The 12,161-nt window shown below is 52.0% G+C and overlaps 1 protein-coding gene across 1 annotated transcript in view; it reads right to left on the reverse strand.

The window, feature by feature from the left end:
- Window positions 1–2,056: 2,056 nt before the first annotated feature.
- The window catches only part of LOC145341277 (uncharacterized), a 32,952-nt gene continuing 22,847 nt past the window's right edge, over window positions 2,057–12,161 (reverse strand). Inside the window, exons 8-9 of the mRNA XM_080186202.1 lie at window positions 10,593–10,807; window positions 2,057–2,255 (exon numbers count right to left, since the gene is read on the reverse strand). Of these exons, the coding sequence (XP_080042328.1) occupies window positions 2,057–2,255; window positions 10,593–10,807 (414 nt within the window). The remainder of the gene's footprint in view (window positions 2,256–10,592; window positions 10,808–12,161) is intronic.

Below are 12,161 nucleotides of genomic sequence, written 5' to 3' on the forward strand. Positions count from 1 at the left end.
AACAGAAAATACTGGAAAATCTCAGCAGGTCTGACAGCATCTGTGGAGAGAGAATAGAGCCTTGAGCTTGAAGGTTCACCCAAACTCGAAACGTTGGCTCTATTCTCTCCCCACCGACGCTGTCAGACCTGCTGAGATTTTCCAGCATTTTCTGTTTTTGTTGTTGAATTTGATGATCAGCCACGATCTTATTGAATGGTGGAGCAGGCTACTCCTGATTCTAGTTTCTGCGTTACACCGACCCAAGAGGGCAGATGGAACCTTGGCTTAATGTCTCATCCCAATAGATGGCAGTGCAGCACTGCCTCAGCACTGGGAGTCCAGCTTGGATTATGTGCTCAGGTTTCTGGGATGGGGCATGGACCCATACAAAGTGCTAACTCTGCAAGTTTAGTAGTCTGGCTTGAAGTTTACACTCATTAGAAGTTCTTCATGGAACCATGCTCACTCCTAAACATTTGGCACCCAGAAATACTGAACTGCAACCAGGGATTGGTGGATGGTGACTATGGTCATTGAGCTGTCTCTATGGAAACCAGCAGCAGCAAATCCGGTTTGTCAAATGACCGGCTGATTCCGCGTGGAATGTATTCGATATCAGCAGCTTGGGCAAACAGGCGAAGGGGAAAAGGCTTTCAGAGCTAGTGGCCAGTGTGGAGTGGCAGTAACAGACCCGTGAGGGCTGTGACTGAAGGACGGTATCTTCACAATGTGATGGAGGGTCACAGTGCAGTGCAGGAAGAAACGGAGTCACATAATAAGAGCTCTCTCGTGTCACTTGACCAAGTCGCGGGAATGTCACGTGTCCACGTCATGTTGTGTCACGTGATGAGGCCCCGACCTGATTGGTGAATAGGCTGTGACATTTGACCTCACTAGCCTGCGATGTGTCCGGTGAGTTGACCAGTGAACACTAATAAACTAGGCACAGAGGAGATGTCAGGGGTAAGTTTTTCGCTCAGAGGGTGGTGGGTGTGTGGAATCGGCTGCCGTCGGTGGAGGCGGATTCAACAGTGTCTTTTAAGAGAGTGTTGGATAAGTACATGGGACTTAGTAAGATAGAGGGTTATAGGTAAGCCTAGTAGGTAGGGATGTTTTTGGCACAACTTGTGGGCCGAAGGGCCTATTTGTGCTGTAGTTTTTCTATGTTCTAAACTGGGACACCTCCCAAAGTCTGCCTGACACTGGAGCAAACTGAAGATCCCTAACTGAAAAAGTCCAGCGGCGCTCTTACAATGCAACTCACTCACAGACTATATCCATTCTCAGGAGGTGGCGTTGGCACCTGGAGCAAAACAGGAACGTCCTGTGGGAACACAAAGCCAGAACACAGGGAAAGTATTATAACCTGCTCAGGGTTTAACAGTGGAGGTACAGAATCCGAGACACACTCAAAATCAAACTGCATTCCGGGAGGGAGCTTTATTCTATCATTGGTATTTTTTGGAACGGTATCAGCGGGTTGGATTTTATGACCTCGCTCGTTGCGAAACAGCAAAATCCCGCCCCAAGTCAATGCCCTTTCCGTGATCCGCCCCTCACCCCCTCCGATTCCCATGAGGCAGACGGGACGGTAAAATTCCAGTTTGTCATTTCCCCCTAGCTCCCAGTTCCAGCAAATGTGTTCGGCTTAATGTCACGACCGTGCTCACTGTCTTAGTCAGAGAGAGGTTTACAGCAGGGAAACAGGCCCTTCGGCCCAACTTGTCCATGCCACTGTTTTTTTTTAAACCCCTAAGCTAGTCCCAATTGCCCACATTTGGTCCATATCCCTCTATACCCATCTTACCCACGTAACTGTCTAAACGCTTTTTAAAAGACAAAATTGTACCCGCCTCTACTACTGCCTCTGGCAGCTTGTTCCAGACACTCACCACCCTCTGTGTGAAAAAATTGCCCCTCTGGACTCTTTTGTATCTCTCCCCTCTCACCTTAAACCTGTGCCCTCCAGTTTTAGACTCCCCTACCTTTGGGAAAAGATATTGACTATCTAGCTGATCTGTGCCCCCTCGAGTGCGACTTGTCCAAACGTTTCCCCATCAGGACTTTTCTGTTGTCATGTTGCTGCCTCACACCAGGCGATGGAGTGAATTGTTACCTGGGGAGCTGTGAGCTGGGCCTCTGGTGACTCGGCAGGTAGTGATCTCAGTGAGCCTTCACGCAAAGCTCGACAAATGACATCCAGTTGATTGCGGATGTGATGGAAGTCCGCGGATGACAGGTAATATCCTGAGTCCTGTTTCACAGCTGCCTTCCTGAGGTGGAGAACAGATAGTGAATGATCAAAGCCAAAGTCTTGTTAAAAATATGCAAGGCACTAGTTAGACCAAACTCTGTACAGTTTGGTCCCATTATCCAAGGAAAGATTATAGTGGCATAGTGGATTATAGGAGGCAGTCTAGAGAAGGTTCACTAGGCTGATCCCAGGGACGGAGGGATTTTCTTATGAGGAGAGGTTGAGTAGGTTGGGCCTGTACTCATTGGAGTTAATGAGAAGTGACCTTATTGAGACATATCGGATTCTCAGGGGGTTTGACAGGGTAGATACTGAGAGGTTGTTTCCCCGTGTGGGAGAGTCTAGGTTCAGAGGGCATCATCCCAGAGTAAGGCGGTCACCCACTTAAGACAGAGATGAGGAGGAATTTCTTCTCTCAGAGGAGAGCGAATTTGTGGAATTCTTTTCCACAAGAGGGCTGTAGAGGCGGGGTCATTAAGTATGTTCAAAGCTGAGACAGACAGATTTTTAATCAGTAAGGGAATCAAGGGTTGTGGGGATAAGGTGAGAAAGTAGTTGAGAATTAACACATCAGATCTCATTGAATGGCAGAGCAGACTCGATGGACTGAATGGCCTACTTCTGCTTCTATGTCGAGTAGAATTATATTCCTTAAGAACTCAGTTGAGGAACTGGGTTGAATATTTAGCTGATACAGAGACAACAACAACTTGCATTTATTTGGCAGATGGAATACAATGCGGACAAATATGAGGTTATCCACTTTGGCAGGAAAAGCAGAAAAGCGAGGCATTTCTTAAATAGTGAGAGGCTGGGAAGCATTAAACTTCAAAAGGACTTGGGTGTCCTTGTTCATGAGTCACTGCCAGCTAACATTCAAGAACAGTAAGCAATTAAGGAGGCAAATGACCTTTACTACAAGAGGATTTGAGTACAGAGTAAAGATCAAAGAATTCTACAATGCAGAAGGGGGCCATTTGGCCCATCGAGTCTGCACCGACCGCAATCCCACCCAGGCCCTCTCCTCACAACCTACTCTGGCTAATCTCCCTGACACTAAGGTGCAATTTAGCATGGTCAATCCACCTCACCTGTATATCTTTGGACTGTGGGAGGAAATTGGAGCACCCGGAGGAAACCCATGCAGACATGGGGAGAATGTGCAAATTCCACACAGATAGTGATCCACGCAGGGAATCAAACCAAGGCCTCTGGTGTTGTGAGGCAGCAGTGCTAACCACTGTTGTATAGAGCCTTGGTGAGACTACACCTGGACTATTGAGTACAGCTTTGGTCTTCTTACCTGAAGAGAAATATACTTGTTACAGTGGGACCACATCAAATGTTCTCTAGATTAATCCCTGGATTAGAGGGATTGTCCTTTGAGGAAAGATTAAATAGACTGGGTCTTTATTCTCTGGAATTTATTCTCTGGGGTGATCTCATTCAAATATATAAAATTCTCCCAGGGCTCAACAGGCAAGGGAGGAAGAATCTTCCCCTGGGTGGGATGTGTAGATCCAGTGGACACAGTCTCACAATCAGAGGCAGGCCATCTGAGATTCAGATAGATTCATAGAGCCACAGGACAATATTTTACCACTTTCATTCTAAGTGCTGAATCTGGGCGTAATGCAGATTCGACTTAGAAATCTACTTTCACACACGCTCCCCATACACACTCAGTCTGAAAAACACATCTCCAGTCCCATACGCGCTGTGGGTGGGGCTTAACACAGCCGAAACGATCAGAGCTCTGAACCGCACACGCACTATTAGAAAAACAATTGGACAAAGCGTATCCATTTCATATCGCTCCCGAGCTGCAGAATGTGGAGAAAGCAGTCCGGGAGCAACAAGTGGGTGTAATGGCCCCCCCCACACTGCCCTCTTATCCACCCCTCCCCCGACTACCCACACACATCACTGTCCTCCTTATCCACCCCCCCACTGCCCACACACATCACTGTCCCCCTTATCCACCCCCCCACTACCCACACACATCACTGTCCCCTTATCCACCCCCCCCACTACCCACTCACATCACTGTCCCCCTTATCCACCCCCCCCACTACCCACACACATCACTGTCCCCCTTATCCACCACCCCCACTACCCACACACATCACTGTCCCCCTTATCCACCACCCCCACTACCCACACACATCACTGTCCCCCTTATCCACCCCCCCCACTACCCACACACATCACTGTCCCCCTTATCCACCCCCCACTACCCACACACATCACTGTCCCCCTTATCCAACCCCCCCACTACCCACACACATCACTGTCCCCCTTATCGACCCCCCCACTACCCACACACATCACTGTCCCCCTTATCCACCCCCCCCACTACCCACACACATCACTGTCCCCCTTATCCACCCCCCCAACTACCCACACACATCACTGTCCCCCTTATCCACCCCCCCCACTAACCACACACATCACTGTCCCCCTTATCCACCCCCCCCACTACCCACACACATCACTGTCCCCCTTATCCACCCCCCCCCACTACCCACACACATCACTGCCCCCCTTATCCACCCCCCCCCACTACCCACACACATCACTGTCCCCCTTATCCACCCCCCCCACTACCCACACACATCACTGTCCCCCTTATCCACCCCCCCAACTACCCACACACATCACTGTCCCCCTTATCCACCCCCCCCCACTACCCACACACATCACTGTCCCCCTTATCCACCCCCCCACTACCCACACACATCACTGTCCCCCTTATCCACCCCCCCCCACTACCCACACACTTCACTGTCCCCCTTATCCACCCCCCCCCCCACTACCCACACACATCACTGTCCCCCTTATCCACCCCCCCCACTACCCACACACATCACTGTCCCCCTTATCCACCCCCCCCACTACCCACACACATCACTGTCCCCCTTATCCACCCCTCCACTACCCACACACTTCACTGTCCCCCTTATCCACCCCCCCCACTACCCACACACATCACTGTCCCCCTTATCCACCCCCCCCACTACCCACACACATCACTGTCCCCCTTATCCACCCCCCCCACTACCCACACACATCACTGTCCCCCTTATCCACCCCCCCACTACCCACACACATCACTGTCCCCCTTATCCACCCCCCCCCACTACCCACACACTTCACTGTCCCCCTTATCCACCCCCCCCCCCACTACCCACACACATCACTGTCCCCCTTATCCACCCCCCCCACTACCCACACACATCACTGTCCCCCTTATCCACCCCCCCACTACCCACACACATCACTGTCCCCCTTATCCACCCCCCCACTCCCACACACATCACTGTCCCCCTTATCCACCCCCCCCCCACTACCCACACACATCACTGTCCCCCTTATCCACCCCCCCACGACCCACTCACATCACTGTCCCCCTTATCCACCCCCCCACTACCCACACACATCACTGTCCCCCTTATCCACCCCCCCCCACTACCCACACACTTCACTGTCCCCCTTATCCACCCCCCCCACTACCCACACACATCACTGTCCCCTTCTCCACCCCCCCACTACCCACACACATCACTGTCCCCCTTATCCACCCCCCCCACTACCCACACACATCACTGTCCCCCTTATCCACCCCCCCACTACCCCACACATCACTGTCCCCCTTATCCACCCCCCCCACTACCCACACACATCACTGTCCCCCCCCACTACACAGACCAATCACCACCCCTACCCCTTCCCCACCCCCACCGATCACTCACAGAGTGGTAGTGGACCCCACTGCCCCTCCACCAGAGATCCATCTGCCCCCACCCCCTGCCTGAGGTACATCTTCCCATCTCCCTCCTCCCCCTCCCCCTCCCCCTCCCTGCCCCAGACAACGATCTGGCCTCATTCCCCTACCCACCAACCAGAGGATGATCTGACCCGTCTCCCTCCCTCCCCCCCCACCACTGACCTGAGTCAGGGAGCCGTTGGAAGCTGGGAACGCGCTCACCAGCTGCTGGAGCGCCCGATTCAGACTTGTATTCAGCAGGTCCGTTACGGCGCGGTTCTGGATTGGTAAACGTGGTGGTAAAGGGGGAAATGCTGATAAAGTTGGACGGGCAGTTCATTGATGCAATTGAAGTGCGTGCCAAATAGATTGAAATCACCATTGTGCCGGTTTGGGCGTGAATCGGATCGCCGCCATTCCCGGGTTTCAGTAAAGTGACAATCTGCGTGGACACGGGCGCGGATCGCATTAACGGCCTCACGCCCGACTTTACCACACTTTCGCACCGTAAAATTGGCCCCTTAGAGTCATAGAGGTTTACAGCATGGAAACAGGCCCTTCGGCCCAACTTGTCCATGCTGTCTTTTTTAAAACCCTAAGCTAACCCCAATTACCCATATTTGGCCCATATCCCTCGATGAGGAGATTTGTGAATCTTTGGAGCTGTCTATCCTACAGGCCTGTGGAGGCTCAGGCGCTGAGTTTGCTCGAGGCTGAGATCGATAGATTTTGACACATTAAGGGTATCAAGGGCTATGAGGATAGTGCAGGAAAACTGAGCTAGAATATCAGCCGGGCTGGGCTATACCTGCCCCGATTTCTTTTAACATTGTGAAATATGCCAAAACTCTTCACACAAACTTCATCGGAGAAAATTTTACACTGAGTCAAAGAAACATTCGGACGGTTGACTGAGAACCGGAGCTGGAATAGGTTTTAACGGATATTTAACGGGTAACATTTCAGGAGGGAAGTCCAGAACTTTGAGTCCAGGCTGCTGAAGGCACCAATGGTCTGCGATGGCAACTGGGAGATCCTCACAAGGGCCAGAATTGGAGGAGCGCAGATAGCCACAGAGGGGTGTCCAGCACAGAACAAGGCCCTTCGGCCCATCGCGTCTGGGTTGGTCATCATGGAGGGTTGTAGTCTGGGCGAGATTACAGAGATGGGGCAAGGCTATGGAGTGATTTTAACACAAGTGTGAGAATTTTAGACTCAATTAGCGCAGCGCTAATTTTTTGGCACATCAGGTTGGGAGAATCGAGTGTCGGCGATTTTGTGGGATTCGTGCATGCGTTCCCGATGGATGCGCGTCTTCCACTTTCGGAGAGCAGACGCGATTGGAAACCAGCGGGAAGGTCAGGTAAGTGATTTTAATTTGTTCTTCATGTAATTTGAATGTGATTATTGAAACCGGGACTGAGTTCTCCAGGCCCGATAGAACCTCCCACCCCCTCAGGAGTATTTCACTCCGGTGAGGTTTAGAGCACCTCCCCATTTGTGAGGGACTAGCAGGAGATCCCACTGGAGTGAAGGAGGAGCAATCGGGGCCCCCGGGGGGGTGGGGAATGGGGTGTCTACCCAAGGGTCAAAGTGCCCATCCCAGGGTGCATCTTGGCACTGCCCAACGGGCAATGGGCAGTGTCAAGTGGGTGGAGCCTATTGTGGGAGGGGGCCTATGGGGCAATTGGTCGGGGTGGGGGAAACCCCACTGCCACTCTGCATGGGGATTGGTCGGGGCTGGAGGGAAGCCAGTGATTGGGACGGGCTGGGGGAGGGTGTGATCTGCCAGGGAGGGGTCTGCCTCCTGGTGTGGGGTCTGCCTCATGTGGGGGGGGAGGGGGAATCTGCTGAGGTGGGGGTTGTCGGGCGGTGGAGGGGGGATCGTCGCTGCTGGGAGGGGTGCTGGAGACCGGGGCGCTCTAGAACAGGGGTGGGGTCAGGGTTGGCCTGGGAATGGTTGTGGGGGCAGCAAGCGGACCGGGGTGGCGGGGTGGTGAAGGGGCAGCGCCGTGGGGGTCCCGGGCTGGCCAGCAAACGGGAGTCTGACAGTGCAGGGCCATTGCACAAGGGCCGGGGCCCAGAACACTCAGAATCTGGGGTGAGTAGCACCCCCCCCCACCCCACTGCTGAGCTGTTAATGATATTCATGATTGTGACTGCTGCACTGTACAGAGTGTAGGAGATTCGAGACTGAACTGCTACTGAAAAAAAAACAGCGTGAATTACACTATTTTTCCTGCCAATTCAGCACTGAGAATTTTTTGGGGAGAATTGCCCCCAGGGTATTGCTGGACTGAGAGTCAAGCTAGATCAGTGAGGACAGGAGTGATGGCTGAACAGGACTCGGAGTGAATTTGTGTGAAAGGCGGCAGAGTTTCAGATAACTTATGCATGTCGGTGAACTTCCTGAGATCACTGTAGTAATCTGACAGCCATGATGTGGAGATGCCGGCGTTGGACTGGGGTAAACACAGTAAGAAGTCTCACCACACCAGGTTAGAGTCCAGCCAGGTTTGGTAGTAATCTTACCAGCTTTCGGAAACGGTGTTCCTTCGACGGGTATGTGGAGGGTTCAGGTGGGACTCTAACCTGGTGTTGTGAGACTTCATAATCGGACAGCCTCAGTGTCACTTTTACTGCTCATAGTTCTTCAGTTCTGGTTTGTTTGATCAAAAAAATCTAAGTTAAAAACTGGGGGAGTTCTTGAGAAAACTCAGACAGTTTTACTGTCGAACACAAGACGCATCCCAATGACTTCACTGATGGGAACAACTCAGGGTCAGGGCTCTCACAGTTGGGGGTGAGAAAAGCTGGGAGCCAAAAAGGGGGCATTCAAAGGGAGAGACATTCCTAACCAGCTGTTACACGTCCCCTAGCAACCAGCTCAGAGTAACAGCAGTGAATGCTCAGTGGTGTTTGTTACTGAGGGAACTGGAGTGGGCAGGAGGTGGCTGGTGTGGGGGTGGAGAGAGAGAGAGGAAGAGTCTTCAGAAAACTGAAGTTAGGAGTTGCGATTTTCAAATCGCAAGTTTGACTCCTGCACGATAGGTGGTGCAGACTTCACCTCAACCTGTCTTTGGACAGTCAGGCCTGGAGGGCACTCTGACCTTTAAGTCACGACATCATGGTTCAGATCCTGCCCCATGCATCGCCCCCAGCCAGAGGTCACACTGACCTCAAACCCAATGAAAAGGAATGGCATTCACAAATCAGGCCTCAGTTCACTCGAGTCTTCGAGCAACCTGCATTTTGCACTGATGTGCTGGGTTCTTCCATCGTTGGGGATGGGGATAGTTACGAGCCTCCTCCTCCGATGCGCTGTTTAATTGTCCATCGCCATTCACGCTGGGTGGGACAGGACTGCAGAACATGGATCTGATCCATTGGTTGTGGGATTGCTAAGATCTGCCTATTACTTGCTACTCATGCTGTTTGCCATGCAACTAGCTCTGGGTTGTAGCTTCACCAGGTTGATATCTCAGTGTTAGTTATGCCTGGTGTTGCTCCTCCTGCACTCTCCAATGAACCAGGACTGATTCCCTGGCTTGGTGGTAATGGTAGGTGGATGTGGGGGTGAAGGTATGTCAGGCCATGAGGTTACAGATTGGGATTGAGTTCAATGCTGATGGCCCACAGCGCCTCATGGGTGCCCAGTCTTGAGTTGCAAGAAAGTCTATCGCATGGTGGTGGTGCCCCACACAGGATGGAGGGTGTCCTCAAACAGAAGATGTGACTCCCTCCACAAGGGGGTTGATCTTGAGCCTGCATCCTCCACCTGCGGGGATGGCAGTGAGAGTTCAAAGTCCGGAAAGCCTAATCCGCGCTGTCAAGTTTCCGAGTTCCGATCTTCCAGGCCCCTCAGCTGAGCTTTGAAGAATGCTGAGAGATTGGTGCCTCATACACAGCTCCCAATTCTCCCACTGCCGCTTAACGCTGACATGTTGACCGGCAGTAGGCAGGACTTCTGTCCATCCCGATCGGCCAATCCGATCGGCTGACAGCTCTTCATCCCATCCAGGCACAGCGCTACAGTGGCCAGAAGTGGTACTGCAGCACTCTGCCTGGGACTGAGTCCCGGGGGCCTTCGGATTGAAGCAACCACACCCCCCCCCACCCCACCACCATCTTCCCACACATGAGGGAGAGAAGTGTAAATGCCACTTTCCCCACCCTCCCAGCAGGCGCTCCTGCCAGTCTATGGGCTAGGGCCATGAAGTGGCCACCTAAGGGTTTCGATAGGTGAATGGGTAGGATTCTGCTGAGGCCCTGCCCAGCCAGGTGTGAAATTATGTCCTCGGAGGGAATACCATTATCCAGTCTTACACCTCCCCTCCCCCCTCCACCACCCCCACCATTGGGAGGAATGTAAAATTCCGCCCATTGTGTTCAAATATCTAATAATATCAGACAAACTGGACAGCAAGCGTCCAGGGCAGTCTGGGATAGAGAATTTGACAGGTTCACAATGCTCTCCTCATCCCAGCTCAACCCCTTATGGGCAGACGGTTACTCCCTGCCAGGGATGACAGCTTCTCGGCCTGGTTCTGACGCTGTGTGAATGGAGCTTCTCCAGCTGGAAGTTCTTACTGTAAGTCTGTGCTGAGGCCCGTGAGGAACGTGGCTATCTGCTGCTGCTGCCCCAGGATTTCGCTGCCGGACTTGTGTAAGTCTCCCTCCGTCACCAGCAATTGTTGCCTCAGCGATTTCAATTCTTCCTTCAGCCCCTGGGTTTCCAGGCGAGGGAGGGACTTGGCGTAAATCTTCTCTTTCAAGCGCAGCTTTTGGATCTCTTCCTCCTGTCCCTGTTGACCAAAGGGGATTCTGTTAGCCTCGAATTAAAGATTTTGGGTGACCCGGCGATAGCCTGGTCTAATCCAACCAAGGCCCCTTCATGAGAGGTTACTTGACCCTGACTTTCTCTCTTCCGTTCTCACCCACCTCCTTCCTCAGACGATGAATCTTTCTGGGGTTCAGCTTTGTGGGCGTTGGGTCCCAAAATATCCCCACTAAACTGCCCACATACACCCACACCTATACTCAAGCACACACAGGGGAACAACCATTGACCTGGGATTTTGACCACATTAATTGGCACAGAGGTTTCTTCCCCGTCCAATTCTGGCAACTTATTTTTTTTTCATTCATTCATCGGACATGGGCATTGCTGGCTGGGCCAGCATTTATTGCCCATCCTTAGTTGCCTGAGGGCAGTCAACCACATCGCTGTGGCTCTGGAGTCACGTGTAGGCCAGACCGGGTAAGGATGGCAGATTTCCTTCCTTAAAGGCCATTAGTGAACCAGATGGGTTTTCCTACAATCCACGATGGTTTCATCGTCATCGGTAGCTTCTTAATAATGACTATTTTTTATTGAATCCAAATTCCACCAGCTGCCGCGGTGAGATTCGATCTGGATCCCCGGAACACTGGCTGAGTTTCTGGATTAATAGTCTAGCGATCTGGACGCCCCCCACCCCGTGAAGCTGGAGGGCCAATCAGGGGCCTTCTGGCTTGAGAGGAGCAGCCTGTGGCAGCAAAGGGTAAGTGACTGAGAAGGGGCTTCAACATGGAGGTGCCCTCTCACCAACTTATAAAGATAATTCGATAAAACAACCAGGAGAGGCCAACCTCTGTGAGGGAGGGAGAAACTACTTCTGTGGGCGACTAAAGAATGGTGGAGAAGGTTCAAGTCAGGAAAAGATGAGAAAGTTAAACAGAACGGACACGGCAACAGTGCAAGCAAGTGATAATCCAAGTGGTAAATCCAAAGATGTGCAGGGTAGGCTGATTGGCTACAATAAATTGCCCCTGAGTGTCCCAAGATCTGAAGCTCAGATGGATAAGCCATGGGGTTGTAAGGGCGGGTGGGAGAAAGGGCCTGGGTACGGTATTCTGTCAGAGAGAGTCAGTATAGACGCAGTGGGCTGAATGGTCCCTTTCTGCACTGTAGGGATCCTGTGATAACGGATTATGATGGGAAGGGACAGAGCACGCCAAACACAAGAGCGCACCAGGTCAGTGTTACAACAAATGACGTAAAACACAATTAAAGACTGTTCATCTGAATGTGCACAGCATTTGTTACAAGATAATGAATTGGTAGCATAAATAAACTTAAATGGATATGATGTGGTAGCCATTACCAGGATATGGTTG

The sequence above is a fragment of the Carcharhinus amblyrhynchos genome, chromosome 3, assembly GCF_965287045.1.
Source record: "Carcharhinus amblyrhynchos chromosome 3, sCarAmb.v2.hapA, whole genome shotgun sequence".
Lineage (NCBI taxonomy): Eukaryota > Metazoa > Chordata > Chondrichthyes > Carcharhiniformes > Carcharhinidae > Carcharhinus > Carcharhinus amblyrhynchos.